This window comes from Equus przewalskii, unplaced genomic scaffold (assembly GCF_037783145.1).
Source record: "Equus przewalskii isolate Varuska unplaced genomic scaffold, EquPr2 ChrUn-10, whole genome shotgun sequence".
In the NCBI taxonomy this organism is placed as follows: domain Eukaryota; kingdom Metazoa; phylum Chordata; class Mammalia; order Perissodactyla; family Equidae; genus Equus; species Equus przewalskii.
In genome coordinates, this window is record NW_027228747.1 from 3,171,870 (window position 1) to 3,195,073 (window position 23,204).

General features: G+C 37.5%; 1 protein-coding gene across 5 annotated transcripts in view; it reads right to left on the minus strand.

The window, feature by feature from the left end:
• SNX27 (sorting nexin 27) overlaps positions 1-23,204 on the minus strand; it is a 67,699-nt gene that overhangs the window by 20,824 nt on the left and 23,671 nt on the right. For all 5 annotated transcript variants that reach the window (XR_011536583.1, XM_070607299.1, XM_070607300.1 and 2 more), the window contains exons 2-5: positions 19,878-20,109; positions 7,351-7,543; positions 5,187-5,251; positions 2,984-3,088 (exon numbers count right to left, since the gene is read on the minus strand). Coding sequence is in view for 4 of the 5 variants with exons in the window: in XM_070607299.1 (XP_070463400.1) it covers positions 2,984-3,088; positions 5,187-5,251; positions 7,351-7,543; positions 19,878-20,109 (595 nt within the window). In the remaining variant the exon portion in view is untranslated. The remainder of the gene's footprint in view (positions 1-2,983; positions 3,089-5,186; positions 5,252-7,350; positions 7,544-19,877; positions 20,110-23,204) is intronic.

Below are 23,204 nucleotides of genomic sequence, written 5' to 3' on the forward strand. Positions count from 1 at the left end.
AAACACAAACTAGTGGTACCAAAATTCCTTTTCAAGATCAATCCCTATATAAATTACATGTTAACTGAACAAGATAAAATTGCTGAATATTAGTGTCTCAGTTAACCAAATATGACTACATTCTTCTTCCCATATTTGCCACATTTATCTTTACATATTAGACCTAGGGTTATCACTGATGTGAGGTAGGAACTGGAGAGTGTCAGTGTTCTAAGTTACTGCTCTATACTGCACTGGATAGAAACTGAAATGCTCTCAAGGTTTGGAAAATGGCTTATAGGTAGAAGTCTCAGTAACAGAGTGAGGAGGAAAGTGCAAAAACAATCAGGCCTTGGGGCCAGCCCCGTGGCACAGTTGTTAAGTTCAGTGCGTTCCACTTCAGCAGCCCAGGTCAGTGGGTTCGGATTTTGGGCACAGACCTACACCTCAAGCAAAAAATGAGGAAGACTGACAACAGGTGTTAGTTCAGGGCTAATCTTCCACAGGAAAAAAGAAAAAAATCAGACCCTGCTGGAAAAATATTGGAAAAAACCCAAAACATCAGCAAGCTGTAAAATTAACATTTTTCTTGCAATCACCCCACCACTTATAATTTGAGAAATACCTCAGATTCTGCACATATCCTTTGCCATGGTATACAGTATATGAGTAAAGGTATGGGGATTAGTTTTTGTTTTCCACAAAGGAGAAATAAGCATTAATACCCAGAAACCTGCTAGTCTCCCTGAAAATCTTGATGAAATCAGGATTAAGAGCAACGAAGAGGCCTAAAAGCAACAAATATACCCAGCAGCCAGATTATGATCTTTAAATACAATTTCTAATTGAAAGGACCCAGGACTCCTTGGGAAAATGGCTGACTCTAAATCTAGGGTAGCAAATATACAAAGATGAGCCCAGACATCTTGCTGTACTAAAAAGCAAGAATGCTACTATAAACAAACAGTTTGCATGGAAAGATTATAGGAGCAGACAGGAAGGAGCTTCCATTGGCCTAAGATGGAACAACTTGAGCATCAAAAAGATATATATGCTCGGGGCTGGCTGCGTGGCCGAGTGGTTAAGTCTGTGCGCTCCGCTGCAGGCGGCCCAGTGTTTCGTTGGTTCGAATCCTGGGCACGGACATGGCACTGCTCATCAAACCAGGCTGAGGCAGCATCCCACATGCTACAACTAGAAGGACCCACAACGAAGAATATACAACTATGTACTGGGGGGCTTTGGGGAGAAAAAGGAAAAAAATAAAAAATCTTTAAAAAAAAAAAGATATATATGCTCTTGCTTAAATCATATTAAATATCTAAAAACTCACACGATACTAAAAAAATAAAATAATTATCCCACAGACATCACTGGAATCAACTGGGGCATCAATTCTTTACTCTGAAAATTGGCAATAAAAGGAAAGAATTAAATATTTATACTCCCTTTCCTACAAACTGTATTCCAGGATAACTAAGATTCGGCACTCTCACTCTACCGCCTGGGTTCGTTTCCCGGTCAGGGAACCACATCATCCAACTGTCGGCTGTCATGCTATGGTGGCTGCATGCTTCTGTGATGCTGAAAGCTATGCCACCGATATTTCAAATACCAGCGGGGTCAACCATGGTGGACAAGTTTCAGTGGAGCTTCCAGACTAAGACAGACTAGGAAGAAGGACCTGGTCACCCACTTCTGAAAAAACTGGGCATGAAAACCCTACAAATAGCAGCAGATATAGCTGCTATATATGATATAAGTGCCAGAAGATGAGAGGATGGTGGAAAAAGACCGGGCAGGTTCCACTCTGCTGTACGCAGGGTTGCTAGGAGTTGGAGTCAACATGACAGCACTAACAACAATAAAAATATAGGCTCAGTTGACAAAGAAAAGTTCTTTACAAAGGAATTCTAGTTAATAAATATGAAGAAATGAGACAATTAGAAAATCAGCACTTTACAACCCTTAATGAAATCACTGGTTAAGGCAGCAATCATGGGTGATACGCTCATCTGATAAAAGATCAATGGAGAACTTTACAATGGGGAGATCAGGTTATCACCATCTAAACCTACCGATTAATTACCAAAAGTGGATAATCAGACATTGTGTACCTCCTGTTGAGAAGCAATATGAACTATATTGCACCAATTATGAAGTATTCTTATCAAAAAAGCTGAACTTGAATCTAATCAAGCCTCTGGAGCAAACTTCCATTTATGGAAAATATAAGGTGACAGAAAGACATATTAAATGATACAAACAGACAAAAGAAACAAACAACAAATTCAGAATGTAGAACATTCCACAGGACACAGACTCAATTTCTACAATAAAACAATAACACACAAAAAAAAGGAGACTGCTCTATATTAAAACAAACACAAAAACCAAATGTGATATAAGGACCTTGTTTAGATCCAGATTTTAACAAACCAACTAAAAAAAAATCATTTTTAGACATTTGGGAAAATTTGACTATGGATTTGTTATTAGTTAATATCAAGGGAGAATTTTTTAGGCTTGATAATGGCTTTGTGATTATGTAAGAAGAACGTCCATATTTTTTAGACATGTACACTAAAATATATACCAGTCCAATAACATGGCATTTGCTTTAAAATATTTAAACAAAGGAAAAGGAAAAAAGGATATATAATGCAAACGTGGCAAAATCTTGATGATTATTAAATATGAGTTATGGGTACATGGAGGTTAACTGTACTACATATTGCGTCTCTATGTATGTTATAAAGTTTTTTCAATTAAAAAGAGTGGAGGTAATCACGACCCCCACAACCTGGGATATTTATGGCATCTTTCTTTCAAGGAGGACAAAATACTTTTACATCAGCAACAATAACAACAATAGTAGTTAACATTCAATAAACTTATTATGTGCCAGATACTCCAAGCACTTTATATGTATTAACTCATTTAATCCATCTTCCTTAGCTCTGAACCATCCACTGTCAAGTCTACTTGTTCAAGTTTAATTTACCTGGTATACTTGGTCTGTAGTACTGTTCTTTTTAACTCTGACTGTAACTGTTGTTCCATCTGGTAATGCTACTCTCAGCTCTACGTCGGACACACCATTGTAGTTCTGGGGGAAAAGACATAAAGAAAGAATTTACGACCCCGTACAATCTCACTTTCCTTGTAACATGCTAAACAACAACTTAAACGTGATAAAGTGAGTTCCAACGAAAAGCAGAAAAAAGACACACCTTAAGTGAATACATTTACAAGTCATAAAGCTGACTTTAGGTTGCAGCAGAAGTTAACGTTTAAGATGGACAGGGAAGAAAGATATATGTTGAAGTCAATGTGTTCACATTTCAAAACAGGAAGCTTGTGTGAAGCAGTCTAGGTCAAATATAGATGAGATTTTTGGCCTACTTCCAAACATTCAGAACTCACAAATGAGAAAAAAAAAAAAAAAACAATTGAAAGCAGTAGTTTCAACAAATATTCTCTGGTTTTAAATGGTTATGCATGCTAAATTGGCTCAAGTAGGATCCTAAGTTCCTTTCTGAACCCTGAAATAATCATGACACTTTTGAAAGGAAAAATGAATGAAACTCAGGAATCTGAGTTAGTCTGCTGCCCAATTTTCTTCTAGCAAAGAGTAAACAATTCTTATCTTCCTTAATTCAAAAGAAATCCTTCTCTCTTATTGCTTTTGGTGATTAACACGTTCCTCTAACAGATTTTTGACTTTATAATTTTTATTAGAGAGAAACAACTATTTAGGAATCAGTCCATCTTCATTTACTATTTTAAAAAAAAGTACCATCACCTAAAACCACCCTAAGCATTACTTTGTTATAAACCCTTGTCTGCAAGAAACTTATAATCTAGTTTGGAAAATAATACATACATGCATAAAATAACTAGTAGATAACACACTATTTAATATAGTAGCATTACATATTCATTATTCTATTCAATTAATATTTATTTATTTATTTTATTTATTTATTTTTTTTTTTAAAGATTTTTATTTTTTCCTTTTACTCCCCAAAGCCCCCCGGTACATAGTTGTGTATTCTTCGTTGTGGGTTCCTCTAGTTGTGGCATGTGGGACGCTGCCTCAGCGTGGTCTGACGAGCAGTGCCATGTCCGGGCCCAGGATTCAAACCGACGAAACATTGGGCCGCCTGCAGCGGAGCGCGCGAACTTAACCACTCGGCCACAGGGCCAGCCCCTCAATTAATATTTATTGCTTGACATTGTAGTTAAGGGAAAATAAACTACACTTGACATTGTAGATAAGGCAATGGGAATATAAAGATGATCGAGACTTAGCTCTTGTTCTGGAGATCTAATGTACAGCATGGTGACCTTAGTTAACAATACTGTCTTATACACTTGAAATTTGCTAAGAAGGTAGATCCTGTGTTCTCAACACAAAAAGAAAGAAATAAAATGGTAATGAAGTGATGGATATGTTAATTAACTTGATTGTGGTGATCATTTCATAACATATACATATATCAAAATAGCAAATTGTACACTTCAAACATATACAATCCTATTTTTCAATTATATGCCAATAAAGCTGGAAAAAAAAGATTTCACTCTTACCTAGTAGCTCATACTCTAGTAAACTAAAAATATAAAGTGATAATCTGATTATATGTATTAAAAAATTAGAGAATAAGATAGCAACAAGGTGATAAGTGGTACTGACTACAAAAGTTCTTGGTGGATGAAAAATCGATGACTTGAGTATCAGGGAAGCCTTCAAAGAGAAGGTGGACTTAGCACTAGGTCTTGAAGGATATGCAGGGCACATAAGAAAAGGAAGCTGAGGGGCCAGCCCAGTGGCACAGCGATTAAGTTGGCACGTTCCACTTAGGCGGCTGGGAGGTGGCCGCTTCAGATCCTGGGTGCGGATATGGCACCACTTGGCAAGCCATGCTTAGTAGGCATCCCACATATAAAGTAGAGGAAGATGGGCACAGATGTTAGCTCAGGGCCAGTCTTCCTCAGAGAAAAAAGGAGGATTGGCAGCAGTTAGCTCAGGGCTAATCTTCCTCAAAAAGAAAAGAAGAAAGAAAAAAGAAAAAGAAAAGGAAGTTGAAAAAATAGTCATTTAGAGAATTTACGGCAATTCAATACATACTCGATATCTTTAATTTATTTTCCCCCACAAGGAGTCAAGAGGCAAATAGTCACTGGAGGGGGTATTCACCTACCTCATCTGATTCCGACAGGAATTCCTGCATGATGTCACTCTCACCAATGACTCGTATTGAGCACACTGTAGAAAACAAAGATAGAATCTGGCATGAGGCCCCAAAATCAAGAATATAAAATCATGGGGCAGGCCCGGTTGCACAGCAGTTAAGTTTGCACGTTCTGCTTTGGTGGCCCGGGGTTTGCTGGCTCGGACCCCGGGTGTGGACACAGCACTGCTTGGCAAGCCATGCTGTAGTAGGCATCCCACATATAAAGTAGAGGAAGATGGGCACAGATGTTAGCTCAGGGCCAGTCTTCCTCAGCAAAAAGAGGAGGAGTGGCAGCAGATGTTAGCTCAGGGCTAATCGTCCTCAAATAAATAAATAAATAAGAATATAAAGTCAAGAACATATCAAGGTTTAAGTGTAAATCACCAATAACGGGCAATGCTGAAGTAGTATGCCATCCCTGACATACGAGATTTTAAGGCACAACAAACATTCATTATAATATGAATTAGAACAGGAATAATAGGATGCATCAAAGATGTAGCCTGCTAAAAATATTAAACATACCCAAAGGAAGTCACCTCCAAAAAGAGAAAAGTTCAGTAAATCTAATTTTGCAGTCTTGTGTGAACTATTAACAAGCTAGACAACAGAGCAAGCGTGAGGTCAATTAGGAATAAACCAAACACAAAATGGAAATACAAAAGGAAAAATATCTATTTGGCTTAGGAACAGGCCAGTCAGAGAACCATAAGCATTTAAAGCCACTTTGGGAAAAAAAAGAGTAGATAATTAAGTATTAAGCTGAGCACATCTTCTTATCTCACTAACTTTAGCTTCCAAACAACAGCAGCCAAAAAGAAGAAAGAAAAGGGGGAGGGCCCAATGGCACAGTGGTTAAGTTTGTGTGCTCTGCTTCAGCAGTCCAGGGTTCACAGGTTCGGATCCCAGGCATGGACCTACACACTGCTCATCAAGCCACACCGTGGTGGTGTCCCACATACAAAATAGAGGAAGACTGGTGCAGAAGCTAGCTCAGTGACAACTTTCCTCAAGCAAAAAGAGGAGGACTGGCAACCAATGTTAGCCCAGGGCCAACCTTCCTCACCAAAAAAAGGAAAGATAGGAAGGAAGAAAAGCAGGCAGGTAGGTAGCTAATTGTCTAAATCTAAGAAAGTTAATTTCCTGACACTCTCATGAGGATGGTAAATTATGCTAGTGATGTTACCTCATTTTATTTAAAAAAATTGTACCCTTTCTCATTTCCCAAGGGCTGTGTTTAGAGGCTATTTCATGTTGGAAAAAAGCTAAAAACAGATGAAGTTTCACTACTTGATATGGGGGAAATGGTTTTTCTTCAGGGATAAGGGTAAAGTTTTAAAAAATTTCAACTAGGTCAATTAGTTCTTATACCAGGACACAAGAACATGAATTACTAAATATCACACAAGACCATTATTCTATTAAATTACTATTTTAAAGAAAAGCCTAGTGCACAGCTAGCAAATTATATAACTCTATAATATGGCGAAGCAAGGTCTCTTCTTTGAGCCACAAAATGAATTGTCTTATTCAGAAGATCTGTGTCATTTCCCCCTGCCTTTCTAGATAAAGAAACGTTTCAGCATCCACATCCACAGAATCCTAAAGTATTGTCTGGAAGTCCTGAAATAACAAGTAAGTTTCAGTACTTCTCAGGACAAGGGGACTTTAGACTACCTACTCTCAGCAAACCTACCCATGGACACCTATAAGAGAAACAAGGAGTTTTCAAGTAGGATACGCCAGTGAACTAAGAATCATTTTAACAAAAATGTCTTAAATGCTGACCACTTAGTTCCCAAATCAACTCAGCATGTCGATGAGTCCTTCTGTATGTGTTTGCTGCCAAACAATATAAGCCTATAAATAAAGATCTTTAATGCATCAAAAACTAATTATGCATCTTTCTACCACTGTTAAGTGCTCAGGGAGTCAATAAAATAAGCTATTTATCACTGTATTGGACATTTCAATCTTGGTTTCAAAGTTGAGATCATTCAACACCTACGGTCAGAGATTTGACTTACTTTCACTATTGAGTTTCAGGAAACTTCGCTATGCAGTTTAGGAGTTGCAGTATATACCTAGACCCTATGTTTACTCAAGATAGTAGTTTAATAGGTCGGCTTACCTTTTTCTAGGTATTCTTCCAACCCCCGACGTCGGGCATCTAATTGCTGTTCTGATAAAGAGAATGGCCACTTCCCTGGAAGTCGGGGAAATGTAAAGTTGGCAAACTCTCTCTTCAGGTTCTGGTGTAGGATGGCAAACTCCCGGTACCGCTTGGAACACAGCTGCCTCCCTGCCATGTAAACATTGTATACCTGGTGAGGGGGAAGAACAAAAAAAAGCCTACTTACTCAAATAAATTACAGAATCATCTAAAGTCAGGCTCAGACGGATATTGGTTAGCTATATTATGCTATGCACTTAGAGAATATGATCAAGGTCATTGTAAAAGAAGACTTACTTTTAATAAACATGCCAGAAATTGTATGTACAAAAGAGGGCTGCTCCCTTCAAGGGGCCCATGATCTTATTTTTGCTATTAAAATTACCTCTAACACACTGTTTTAAATATCTTCAAAGGCAATTATCAGCTTTAAAGAGTGGATTTTATTTTCAGAAAGTTTAAAGTCATTTGAAGCCAATGTGGTAAATCTATAGTGAATGAACAAGCAAGCAAATTTGGAGAGAGATGTAAAAGGCTAGGGTTGATTATAAAACAACGTGGCTGATATTTGTGTGTAGCCCAAAATTCCAAAGAGAAGTTCTAAAAATGATGCAAGCGATGGTGGCATTTTTGCTATCAAACAGATCATTTTCACAAAAACTCCTTTCCTGAAGTGAGATATCTCTAGTTTTGTTCTTCTCCCTTCCATCATTAAAACAGGTTAACAAAACATTGAACAATAAATGTACTCTAAGGACTTCCTTGTAATAATAGTTAAAAATCCTCAGGAAGAAATGGGTAGAGATTTTTGCCTATTGTTCACAGATGCATGCCAAGCTCCTAGAGCAGGGCCTGGCACATAGAAGGCACTCGATAAATCTATGAAGAAGAAATAAATGCACGTATGTGCAATTCTTTAAAATGTGCCCTTATAAAGGAAAGTGGTACAATGCATAATACAAAAACATCAAGTAATCCAAGTTACTTTGTATTCTCAGAACACATCAAATAATGCACAGATGGAAAAATTAGCCCCAAATCACATTTACTTGCTTAGCAAAAATCATTCAGAATTTTAAATGTACACAAAACAGGTCATCTACTCATGTAATCAAGAGTTAATCACCGAGAATGTATAGACCAAAGAGATAATCACAGCAAAGCTCTGATTTAAGCTTCAAGCTCAAGAAGAATCTTTCCCATGTTTCTGTGATTTAGGAAGTATGAATTAAATGCAAAAATAAAATAATTTATTCATTCAAAACTCCTCTCCCACAACTCTCCTCCTATCATCCCTCTCCCAAATTAAAGCAAAGCCTCTAATCACTGTCAAACAGCCTCCACGGATGTGTGTGATCCTGATCAATGAGTTTTCTTCCTGTGATTATTGCTTAAATTTGTAACTGACTGTAACGAATCACACATATTACCAAGTATTCCCATCACTGCCTTCCGAAGTACAAAACTATCCAAAGGAAAATGGTCTTCCCTCAGACAAGACCACATATTCTCTCTGCTGATGTTATAAATCAGCCCGAGTTCCTCAATCAAGGAAGGAAGGAAGGGAGGGAAAACTAGCTAGTGGCATTCTAGTTTCCAAGATATTCTCCAATGTCTTTTTGCCAAGGAAAGAAGAGTAGGTCTTTGATAATGCACGGAAGACTATGACTGCATTTCCTCAGTGGTGATCAGTGGAGTGATCTCAAGTCCGATAAAGTATTTCCTAGGATATAAAGAAGTCTAGAACTTGAGAGGCCCTTATGACAATTTCAACAGAAACGAAAATTTATTCAACTTTCAGTTTCTTCATAACGTGAGAAGAGTATCATCAATAGCCTCTCACCCACCTCTCCCCTTCTATTTAAATGTGAAGTCAAAGGGAACTGAAATATAAATAGGATGCCTGGCGATTCAGTAATACTTTAATGCAAGTAGGAATGGCTTCCACGGGAGGCAAACCATTTTTAAACTAACTGTGCTTAGCAAATGAGAAACATACAAAAAGAGATCACAACAGAGACTGCTTTGTTCTTCACTTGTCCTTAAAATTAACCAAATCCATTAGTATTCATTTCCCTGGTTTGGACACACTCATTTGCAAAAAAAAAAAGACTGAATCACTTAATCCCTGCTGAAGTCTTGTGCCTAAAAATCATGAATGTCAATGGTCCATGAGAAACAAATCATAGGCTCATTACAAATGAGAATATCCATCAAAAAATATACTTTCTGGACTTGGAGGGAACATAATCAAGTAAGAACTAAAGATAATACACAGGCAGGCAGTGCTTCCGGGATCTTTCCGTCTTAATTTAAACCCTCAGCCTGGTTGGCTCATACATGGAATCAGATGAAGTTAGTCGCTTGAGAGAGTACACTGAATTCAACGATTACTAGTCACTCTCTTTTCCAACTGACCATTTCCTACAACATGTCAAGTTGGAATGTTCAGACTGCAAAGCCAGCTGTCTGAGGGTAACAAGTTTCAGTCCTCTTAACAAGATACTCTTTGCTGAGTTAGACTTCAATAAGAGAAAAGGGATGAATTATGAGCAGGGAAAGTGTAAAACTTATCTTCATCAGTGATCTAATTTTGTCTCTCTGGATTCTAAAAGTCAAAGTTTCAAAATTAGGCTTCAAAATAATTTCTAAATATGTAAATGTTGAAAATCCATGCCATGCCTCTCTCTCTCTATCCTTATGACTTAGTTCTATGGAATGAATGCCAGAAGATGGTAACTGATAAATTCTTACAATGAGCACAAACGACTGTAGGGAAAGCAATTCTAGTAATATCTGGAATCTGCATGCAACAGCAAAAACCGAAATTCCAGATATCAGAGATCTTTGTTTTGTTGGTTCCTTAACCTCAACCTCCATATTTTTTAAGGCTTTTAAATAGTAATATCTTATTTTATGTAGGATCTGAATATTAAAATGTTCTCATTTTCTCAAACCTCTAGTAACTGACAGGAATTGTGCTACCGAACACACAGAAGATAATCTCCTTATACAGTGCAAAAGTGATTAGGAAAAAAGTGGAATGATAACATTTTGGTCATGGCAATATCATCCAAGTTCAGCTTCCAAATGTCAAATAGACATTGAACTGTTCACGCTATTGATCTGGATGAATCTTCAATGTACATTATGACCAACAAATTGTTTCCAATGCCACCCTACCATTTAATCTTATTCTTAGCTGAAAATTCATCTTTAAAAGGACATATTTTTTGCCATTCACAAGCTGCTTATAATAGCAAGAGGAGATAGAGCACTCTTAGTTGATTTCTAGGTGAAATCTGTGAGATCCTTAACTAAGATATTCTTCCCAAATGATGAAGTATTTAGGCTCCTTCCTGGAAAGAAAACAAGCATAAAGGCAACAATATGCTCTTGAATAACTTAGGTTTACTGTGTGTGCATATGCGTTTTCCCTAATGTTGGATACTAAATGGTCTCTATTACTTTTCTTTTTCCTTATTTGAACCACAGGTGTACAGAACTGGATTAATCACAATCCATGGTTCATAACACAGACTCATTACGGTGAGTTCTTTGTTTGGATATTTAACTAGTTATCTTTAATCTTGTAAAAAGTAAACTAAAAGCTAAGACCTTGACAATAACTTAATTTTTGCCAATGGAATGGGTGTGAAAAGATTACTCACTGTGGTCCTAATTTACATTTCTCTAATTACTAATGATGTTGATCACCTCTTCATACATTTATTGGCCATGTGAGTGCCTTCTTCTGTAAAATACCTATTCATATGTTTTGCCCACTGCTATATTGAGTTTTTGTGCTTTTCTCATTGATTTCTAGAGTTCTTTATATGTTCTTGACATAATCTTCTTCATTTGTGTATACTATGAATATCTTCCAGTGTGTCATTTGCCTTCTCACTTTATTTAAAGTATCTTGATTTTTAAAAAGTTCTCAATTTTAAACAAGTCCAATTTATGAATATTTTTATAACAAGTGCCTTCTGTGTCTTAAGAAATTTTTTGCTATCCCCAGGATCTAAAAGCTATTCAACTACACTTTCTACTAAGAGCTTTTAATTTTTTATTTTGTTATTTAAGTTCTTAGTCCAACTGGAATTGATTTTTCTATATGGTATGAAATAGAATTCCATCAGTATTTCTTTTAAAGCCAAGAACATTTAAAATCAAGTTTTAATTAAATTACTCATAAATAAAAATATTCTGCTTTTACAGGACAGTCTGGGAACTTCTGGGTGGTCTGGAATTAACCTCCCACTGTAAACACCTAGAAAACTGAACACAATATAGGAAACAACTACTTTCAGAATTGGACGACAGGGAGACACAAACTGTGATCCCTGGGAAAAGGGAAACAAACAAGGTAAGCCCTACCACAACCTAGGCGTTCTGCCTAGAGGTAACTCCCGAATTGCAGCTCAGAGAGGGGCACCCAAAAACAGAGTTCAGCAACTTCAATGAGCTGAGGAGACAGAGACTGGAGTTCAAGAAGGCCAAAGCAGCCAGAATCTACAGGGAGCTTTAGAGAAAAAGCTCCAGAAATCTGCATAGGATCTCCTTGAATTTTGGCTGAATAACAATTCGAGGAAAGATCTATTACCAGAGTGAGCTGTAAAATGAACAATTCCTGGAGTTCAAAGAGGATCTGGAATAATTTGACTTCCCTCCAGCCAGAATAGAGACCTCCCTTGAAACTACATGGCATTCAGAAGAGAACTCAAAAAGGCCATGCTTTAGGAGTGGGGCTAAATTATTTCTAGAGTAAAAGCTACTCTAAACTCACCCTAAAAGATCTTAAAAACAAACCTCAAAAGGATAAAAGTAATGTAAGTAATTTAACTGCATGCCAGCAAAAATATCCAACACTCTTTAAAGGAATATAACAAAACCTAATATCCAATAGCATTAAATTCACAGTGTGTAAAATCCAATCGAAAATAACTTGACATACAAAGATGTACGAAAATTTGACCTGTAACCAGGAGAAAATCAGTCAGTAGAAACAGACTGAGAAATGACAGAGACAAAAGAATTAGCAGACAAAGACATCATAGGCTGCTTCTGCTACTGTTTGGGATTTAGAAAACTGCAAGAACAGCAATCCCACTCCAGACATAACAGAGTTCCCACTCACTTGCAAGTCTTCTCCACGGGGTTCTTGTGTTCAACAAGAAAGACTAGGGGCAGGGCAGGAGATTAGAAATAGTCTCCTTGGTAACCTAGGCATGAGGGAGGTGACTGGCAATTGGTAGGTGACAAGACACAATGCCCCACCCACTGCCCCATGATCCTTCTCTTCTACTAAACAAAAGCCTTAAGCCCTTGGGGGATGGGCAGTAAACCCTCTCATTCAGAGGGCACAGGCAAAGATCTACTTCTTCTGGAGAAAGAGTAAAGCAAAAACCCTCTACTCCTAGGGAGAGGCAGGAAACCATCCTAGACCCAGATTCCTATACTGATACTAAGTAGAGGTTTGCTACAACTGGGGGAGAGAGAAGAAACTCCTTCCCAAGACTAACCACAGAGGTTGGCTGTGATAAGGTGGAAGGGCAGAAAAATGAAGAAAGCCTCACTCCCAAGACACAGGCACACAGACCCTGACTAAGATTGAGGCTGGATCAGACAACACAGAACCCTTCTAGCTCAAATCTAGCCCAACTAAAAAGCAAGGGTGGTCTACCAGTAGGGGAGGGGTAAGAGAGTGGAGAGAGAACCTGTCTATGGTACAGGCATGCAGTGGTGGCTAAAAGCTGACAGGGAGGGGAGAAGAGAACACTGAGAAAAACCCTCCAACTCCAGCACCCACTCTAAGCACAAGGCAGCCCACTGTTAGACAGATTTGAAGCCTATGGCACAATAGAGGTACTGATAGCCAAAACAAAACCCAAATCGAGTTTAATTGACTCAATCCCCTAATAGAAGAAGAGGCTTGCAAGTTTTCGGGTTCAAATACTATTTATTTCAGTCCCTACTGTTCCACACATGATGCCTGGCATTCAATCAAATATTACATGACAAAAAAAAAGCGCCCCACTTATATCAAGAGATAAAAGCAATCTCAGAGGGCTGGCCCAGTGGCAGAGTGGTCAAAGTTCGCATGTTCCACTTCAGCAGCCTGGGGTTAGCCGGTTCGGATCATGGGTGTGGACAGGGCACTGCTTGGCAAGCCATGCTGTGGCAGGCATCCCACATATAAAGTAGAGGAAGATGGGCATGGATGTGAGCTCATGGCCAGTCTTCCTCAGCAGAAAGAGGAGGACTGGCAGATGTTAGCTCAGGGCTAATCTTCCTCAAAGAAAAAAAGCAATCTCAGAGATACCCAGATGTTGAAACTATCAGAGGCTTTAAAATAATTATGATTAATATGTTAAAAGGTCCAATGAAAAAAGTAGACAACATGTGTCAACAGATGGGGAATTTCAGGAAATAGAAAACATTAAATGAAAATGATAGAAATAAAAAACATGATACCAGAGATGAAGAAGTTCTCTGATAGGCTCATCAGTAGACTAGACACAGCTGAAGAAACAATCAGTGAACTTGAACATAGGGTAATAAAAATAATCTAAACTAAAAGAAAAAGAGAAAAAAAAACAGAATAGAGCTTCCAAAAGCTGTAGGATAACATCAAACACTCTAACATACATATAATTGGAATCTCAGAAAGACAAGAGAAAAAGAACAGGGCTGAAGAAATATTTGATGACATACCGGCTCAGAATTTTTAAAAAATAATAAAATATATCAAACTACAGATCTATAAAATTTAGAAAACCCGAAGCAGAAGAAATACCAAGAAACACTCACCTAGACACATAAAAATTAAACTTTTGAAAACCAAAGATAAAGAGAAAACTTTGAAGGTAGCTAAAGGGGGTTAAAACATTACATAGAGAGGAATTAAAAACTAAAACAGGCAGCCTTCTCATCAGAAACTATGCAAGCCAGAAGACCAGAGCGACATCCTTCAAGGACTAAAAGAAAAAAAGCTATCAACCCAGAATTTTATACCCTGTCAAAATATCTTTCACACACAAGAGTGAAATAAAGACTTTTTCAGACCAACAAAAGCTAAGAGAATTCATTACCAGCAGATCTGTACTACAAGAATATTAATGGAAGTTCTTCAGGCAGAAGGAATGATACCAGATGGAAAATGGATTTACACAAAGGAATGAAGGACACCAGAAATGGTAACTATGTGGTTAAATATGAAAAGAACTCTTTTTTCATTTTTAATCTCTTTAATTGTTTAAAGTAAAGACAACAAAGTATCATGGAATTTATAACACATATAGAAGTAAAATGTATGACAACAAAAGCATAAAGGATAGGAGGAGGAAATTAAATATACTGTTGTAAAATTCTTATACTATATGAGAAGTAATATTGTATTATTTAAAAGTAATATTTATAAATTAAAGATATATACTGTAAACCTAGAACCACCACAAAGAAAATAAAACAACAAATTATATCTAATAACACAATAGTGGAGTAAGTGGGATAATTAAGAAATACTCTATTAATTGAAAAGAATTCAGGAAAGGGAGGAAAAAAGGAGTAAAAAACAGATGAGACATATACAACAAAGATTAAGATGGCAGATTTAAACATAACTATGTCAATAATTATACTAAAAGTAAATAGTCTACGCACTCCAAATAAAAGACTGAGATTGCCAGATTGGATAAAAAAGCAAGACACAACTATATGCTGTCTGTAAGAAATCCAGGGACTGGACCAAGTGGTGTTGTGGTTAAGCTCATGCGCTCTGCTTTGGTGGCCTGGGGTTCGTGGGTTCAGATCCCTGGTGCGGACCTACACACCGTTCATCAAGCCATGCTGTGGCTGCGTCCAACATACAAAATAGAGGAAGACTGGCACAAATGTTGGCTCAGTAACAATTTTCCTCAAGCAAAAAGAGGAAGATTAGCAACACATGTTAGCTCAGGGCCAATCTTCCTCATCAAATAATGAAAAACACAAAAAAAAGAAATCCCATTTAAGTATAACTATATAGATAGGTTAAAAGTAAAAGGAGGGAAAAAATATCCAATGAAAACAATAATCAAAAGAAAGCTGAAGTTGCTGTTAGCGGCAATATGTTAATGTCAAAGAAAGACTTCAGAACAAAGAATACTAAAAGGGATAAAGAGAGATATTTCATAACGTTAAATTGGTCAATTCATCAAGAAAACAAAATAGCTTCATTGTACATAAAGAAAAAACTGATAGAATTGATGATTCTGCTTCAGGTATTACTGTGTAAACCCCCTATAGACCACCCCTCCCAGGGATAACAACTAGAAACTCTGGAGACAATACAAAACTAGTTACCTGAGGATACCGAATAGTACATTAAAAGCAGGCAGATTGTAGAAGAGAGTCAAAAGATGAAGCACCGCACACAGTGGGGGAGTTTCCTGCTTTTAGGGGGCTTTGCCCTGATAGTGGGCATCAGTCACAAAGCAGCATAACCAAAGCAACTAAAACTTGGATAGAAACCCTGACATCTTTCTAGCTGGAGGAAAGAGAGAAAGGATTCTGGGCAACTGAAGCTGCCACCAGAATGACTTGAGAATTCCAGAGGAGAGAGAACCAGAGAAGGTGATGTCTTAATTCTGTGAATGAACACCACATGTATCTCAGGTTGATCCCTCCCTGAATGATATATATGCAGGTCAGACTCAAAGTAGCACAGAAAAGGCTGAAAGAATTGAGCTGAGACTTGAAATACAACCCACAGAAGGTGATACAGCTTATAGTTAACTGCCAGGTCAAACAAAAGCATCAACATTCCTCAAAGGAATACCACAGAATCCAGAGTCTACACAATGTAACATTTACAACATCCAGGATACAACCCAAAATTACTCATGTACAAAGAACCAGGAGACTATGACCCATTCTCAAGGGAAAAAGACATCAAACAGAGGCCAACCTCAAAATGATGTAAATATTAACATGTTCAGACATATCATCAATGGATCAGAATAAAGTATAGAAATAGAACCACACATATATGTTCGATTGATTTTCAACAGTACTGCCAAGGTATTTCAGTGGGGAAAGGATATTCTTCTCAACACAGGTTGCTGAAACAACTGGATATCCTTATGGGGAAAAAAAGAACCTTGACCCTTACATCAGATAATATACAAAAATCAACTCAAAATGGATCACAGACCTAAAAATCAGAGTGAAAACTATGGTGCAGCCACTCTGGAAAACAGTTTGGCAATTCCTCAAAAGGTTAAACATAAGAGCTATGATATGACCCACCAATTCCACTCCTAGGTATGTATTCAAGAGAAATGAAAACATATATCCACATAAAAACTTGTACACACATGCTCCTAACAGTATTATTCATAATAGCCAAAAAGCAGAAACAACCCAAATGTCCATAATTGAAGAACAGATAAATTAAATGTGGTGTATCCATACAATGGAATGTTATCTGGCTGATACATGTTACAACATGGATAAACCTTGAAAACACATATGATTTTATTTACATGAAATGTACAGAACAGGCAAATCTACAGAGAAAGAAAGTAAATTAGCAGCTACCTAGGGCTGGACAAGGGAGGTTTGGAGGAGGATGGCTATAGTGTAAGGGGTTTATTTTTCTCTTTTGTTTTTTTTGAGGAAGATTCGCCCTGAGCTAACTGCTGCCAATGCTCCTCTTTTCGCTGAGGAAGACTGGCCCGGAGCCAACATCTGTGCCCATCTTCCTCTACTTTATACGTGGGACACCTACCACAGCATGGCGTGCCAAGCGGTGCCATGTCTGCAGCCAGGATCCGAAACAGCGAACCCCGGGCCTCCAAAGCGGAACATGCGCACTTAACCACCGCGCCACCGGGCCAGCCCCAGGGGTTTCTTTTTGAGGTGATGAAAATGTTCTACAATTGACTGTGGTGATGGTTGCAGAACTTTGTGTACACACTAAGAACCACTGAATTGTATACTTTAAATGGGTGAATTTATGGTATGTGAATCATACCTCAATAAGGTTATTACAAAAACAGAGAGTTTAAAAATACAAAACTTTTACAAGAAAATATAAAATATTTGTGTTCTTGGGTTAGGCAGATTTCTTAGAACACAAATAGCATTATCCATAAATGAAAAAAACTGACAAACTGGACTTCATCAAAATTCAAAACTTCTGCTCTTTGAAAGACACTTTTAAAAATAAAATTAAAAGGCAAGCTACAGACGAGGAGAAATATTTTACAAAACATCTATCTGATAAACGACTTATACCCAGAATACATAAAGAACTCTCACAATAAAGTAATAATAAGACAAACCACCCAGTTCTTAAAATGGGCAAAAGAGCTGAACAGATACTTCACCAATAAAGATATAAGAATGGTCATTTTAAGCACATGAAAATAAACTCATCATCATGAGACATTAGGCAAATGCAAATTAAAACCAGAGTGAGATACTACTATACCCACTGGAGTGGCTAGACTTTAAAAACCTGAAAATATCAAGTGCTCAAAAGGTTATGGAGCAACTGGAACTCTCTACTGCAGATGAGAATGCAAAAAATGGCACAGCCTCTTTGGGAAACAGTTTGACAATTTTTCATAAGGTTAAACTTACACTTACCATATGACCCTGCAATTCTACTTCTAGCTACGTATGTACTCAAGAGAAAAGAAAACCTAAGTCTACATAATGACCTGGACATTAATGTTATTTCATGGCAGCTTTAGTCATAATAGCCCAAAACTGGAAGCAACTCAAACATGCAACAATAAGTGAATGGATAAACAAATTCTAGTAAATCCATCCAATGGAATACTATCAGCAATTAAAAAGGAACGAGCTACTGACATATGCAACAACACATACCAATCTTAAAAGGACTATACTAAGTGAACAAAGCCAGACCCAAAAGACTACATATTGTATGATTCCATTTATTTGACATTCTAGAAAAGGCAAAAGCAGTGACAGAAAGATGATCAGAGGTTGAAAAGGGTGGTGGAAGGGGGAGAGGACTGACTGCAAAGGGGCATGAGGGAACTTTTTGGGGCAATGAAAATGTTCTATATCCTGATTGTGGTGGTGGTGGTGGTAATTAGGTGATTATAAAACTGTACATTTATCAAAACTCATGAAACTGGACATTTAACATGGGTGAATGTTAATGTGGGTAAATTATGCTCAATAAAGTTGGTTTTTTTAAAAAGGCAATTAGTGGTTTCACTCCTTTTCTGAAGTCTACAGAGGTTCCCAAGGTCTTAGGTAATTCCCAAAAGGCCTCAGCATCCAGTCTGCTCTACTTTTAGGACCTGACCTTGATTTCTACTTCTCACATGATTTATGATTCAAAGCATAGCAGCTTTGAAAGATAAAACTAAATTTTGTGCATATAGTTCTGAGAATACATGGATCAGGTTGACATAAAACCTATGTGCTATCATCTCCAGCTAAATTACAGATGCAGTTAAACATTATTTGATCCTTCTGGAACTTTTCTGGCTTCCTTGCTTGCTTTTCTCATCTCCCCACTAAAAAGAATTTACCATAAATATCCAGTGGCTCACTCCTATACAGAGGACAAATCTCAGTTTCAGAGACTGCAACTTTAGTCAGCAAGTCAGCTTTAAACATATGTAGTCAGTTTGCCAATAGCTAAGAGAACCCACTTCATTTTCCACAAATTCAAATAATGAATTTCTCATTATAGCAACACTCCCAAAATAATCAAAGGCAAATAAAGCAAACTGCAACCAAGAGAAAAATTAAGTAAACTGGGCTATCAGTGGCAATTAGGTTTTGAAGAAAAAACAAAGGCATTCAGGAAAGGAGCTGGCACATATCACCCAGAACTCAAGATGGGCTTTCCTGCATATCCACAATAGCAACAGATTGGAAATAAATAAAGTAGCTCATGTGAAGTGCATTCAGAATATAATTAGGACTTTGGGAAAAACCAGAGTTAATCATTCACACAGATATCTCCAAAGAAAATGAAAAAGAACAAGATGTGGAGAAGAGTGTTAGGGCACTTGTAGGTTCTGACATAAACAAACTGTATTACCGAAACATTTTGGAAGACACCACCTTTTAAAGTTAATCTTGCTCTATAGCACTACAGAGTCAATAGTTAAGTGAGACTGCTATTAGCAAAGGGATATGGCAACCAATAAAAGAACAAGCAAAACAAACTCACACACATTTACAACAGACAAGAATGCAAACTTAAAACTGTCTGGAAATAAAATGGAATTTTACTTAAGCAATAGGACTCTTCATTACTATGGTTCACCCCCTGCAATAAATCAGGGTCAGTGTCTTGTATTTATGTGTGAACCCATTGTCTACTGGGAGGTAGACAAGCTGACCTAGGTTGCAGTCACTTACTCTAGTGCTCTAATATATATCATAGATGATACGACTGGGGGAAACAAAAGCTGGATGTTTGAGGATTGAGTTGGGCTGACACTCACCACAAACTTCTCACCATTCTGCTCCACATGTTTGTATGTGGGGACCGATATGGGCACTGCTTGCTTTTCTGTGTAATCATAAAATGATTGTCCCAACGAGTCGTCACTGGGATCTAGGTTATCTGCCTCATGAGGAGGCACAGATAACACTGTCAAGATCAATTCCTTCTCGCCTGCTCGGATCAGGTCCACCACCTGCTTGTGTGTCGCCCCCTCAACATTCACGCCGTTCCTAAGGGGAAAAAGGGAAAAAGACAATCCCATAAACCAGAAGGGTCCAAACACCTTATATCTCCACCCTCCTGCCCCCACTCCAGTGTCACACAGTATGAACCATAAAATCAAAAGATTAATTTGGTTCCAGAAACGCTGTTTACGTTTTTATAGATCATAAAGTGAAAAAGTGCTTGTGAACTTATGGCAGGGGGAAAAAATGGAAACAGGTGAGAGGACCTACCCTTCCTCTATGCTAGAATCCCACACACAGCTTCAGGAAAACACATGGGAAGGAGGGTGAAGCTGAGGAGGAAACAAAGCTTGTAAAGCGAAATAGTCCAACTTCCTCATCCTAACTACGCAGGTATACAATACAATCAAAGTGACTTTTAACAATCTTGCCATTTGAATGGTACTTTCCGTCCTTTTTAAACCCCCCACAAATTCTGTTAAAAGAAATTGTTCACCAAAAGCATTCCCTTAATTTGTAAAGACTCCAAAAGTATGACTTAAAATAATTCTTCTACATTTATATCTGATTTCTCCCCATATCTTCAAATAAGTCAACTGAATTTTCCTTTATACCAAGTTTCATCACCTTGAGAGTTAAATGGTATATATCTTCATACACACTAGTTTCTTCCTTCACTGTTTTTAAAAAAGCAGAGAAACAACCTTTCTAAAATTTCATTATCTGACCCAACTTCCTTTGTTCTCCCAATCACTCCAATTAATCTCTCTTAGGATTCTATCTACTTTTTTCCTGCTCTGTGCTATCTCACTTAAAGCTTGGTGCATCAATTCATAATAAAAAATGTACATCTAAGGTTATATAACAAATCAACCTACTCATTCTTCCTGTTCCACTGTGTATAAAAAAGGCTGAAACTAGGAAAAGTACAACGTTTGAAAGAACAATAATTTTGTCTAGAAAGATGCTGAGTGTCACAAAACTCACTCAGCAAACCGAACTACCTTTCCAGAATGCTGACCTTGCCTGCTGTCTCAGCAAAAACCACTAGGCTGCTAGCTGACCTGGAGGTTCCCCTCCATGGCTATCCCAAGACAGTTAGGAAATAGACACCTGGCTCTTAGTCAATTTGATAAAAGCTTATCTACCCTTTAAACTCTTTTTTAGTCCTGTTCCAAACCATTAGGGTTTTTCCTTCCTGAAAATGATGCTAAGTTTAGTAACAAGCCTTTCACAAACTTTTCAGTCACTGGAATTGTCCCTGTCAGAGTCTGGTATCTGAAACATCCATTTATATAAACAGAACAGGCAGGAGATGACCCAGCTAGCCTCTTCCTTATTTTGGGTTTAATAATACAGCCAACAAATTCAGCACTCTTGACATTTCACAACCTAAAATCTAACTTATACACACACAAAAAATCAGTAATTTTACAATTGGCTAGCTGTAGAAGAAAACCGACCCCCTTCCACTCATGGAAATTGGGGCTTTTAAAATTCAGATCAGGTCAGACTAGTGATCAGAAAAAAATGGCAAACTCTTTGATCACAGAGCAGGATGGTAAAACAGAAAGAAATGGGCTTTGGAGCTAAATCTGTAAGAATTCAAATCCTGGCTCTGCTTTTTAGTACCAGAATTTGTCTTGATCAAGTTATTTAACCTTTCTTAGTGTTGTTTTCCACAGCTGTAAAATGGGGAGAGTAATAAGTCTCTAACAGGGTTGTTGTGAGGATTAATGTAAGAAAACATGTAACTTGCCAAGAACAATGCCTGAACACTTGCACATATAACAAGTTATAACAAGGAAAGAAGTACTATGTACCTGTTGGTTATGAAGAAATTTTGGTTAAAGAAGAAATGGGAACCTAAAGTTGGGGACTGGCAAAGGATTTCATCTACATCTTTGGCCTTATTAGTAGTTCTGAGAAAATGTTTTGATAGTAGAAGAAATAAAATTGAAAAAGCAAAAATTAAAAATCAATGTAGAGAATTTCATCTATCCTTAGGAATCTTAGCTTACACACAAATATCTTTAATTTTTTTTTAACAAAGTGGGGAAAACTAACACTTTAGAGACTGAACAAAACATCTTGGATACTCAAACAAGATTTTATGCTGGTACAATCAATTTTAAGAGATGCCATTTGTGAAAAACGTTTAAGAACTGATGCTCAAATCTTACTTTACAGCTCCCTAATTTTTTTTTCCTTTAAAGGATTTTTAATCCAGGGTACTCTGTCAATAGGCTTAGGAGTCAGTGAACACCTACAGTATTTGTATGTAAAACTGTATTTGTGTGCATATATGCACGTTTGTTTTCTGGGGAGAGGGTCCACAGCTTTCATCAGCTTCAAAAAGGAGTAAGTAATCTCCAGAGAAGTTAAAAACTATTACTTTCAATGCACACCTCCACTCATATGGTTTTCATTCAGTGTATTCAGTGTGTTAGTGCATCAGTTAGAATACACTGCTCCTTGGGTCACTCACAGAAACAAGCCCTGAAAATCGTCACAGAGAAACTTAAGTGAGGCTTACTCCAAGAGCAGCCAGGGAGCAAGGGAGCTTGCTTAGGTTTCACTTCTTTATTAGTAAGACCAAGCTTCCAACTGGCTATCATTCCAAAAAGCTCTTTAAAAAGACAGGAAAGAACTACCAGTATCACATCCTAAATATACTTGCTAATATTTATTTGGTTCAAATATAGAAGGAACACTATACATTCCACAATTTAATACAAAGCTGGAAATTCCTTCATTCTTCAGAGAACAAAATGAGGTCAGTAAAAACTCCAGGATGCCTGATTTCCAAAAGGGCCCTCCCTCCTCAAGAATTAAGAGGCCTTCACAAAAATGTTTATATGATATCCTCTTTTCCGCAAGAATGCTACTGCAATAGGCTCGAATTAGGTGTGGCCCACTTTGGACAAATTCTGAAGACAAAAATGAATGTAAAGCATAAATTCTGAAATAAAGGGAACTTAAGCAGTACAGACTTCTGGTTCAAAGCACGGGTCTGGAGTCAGACAGACCTGAGTTTGAATACCAATTAACAGATGAGACATTAGGTAAATTATTCAATCTCACTAAGCCTCAATTTCCTAATTCATAAAATGGGGCTAATAATACCTATACCTACAGAG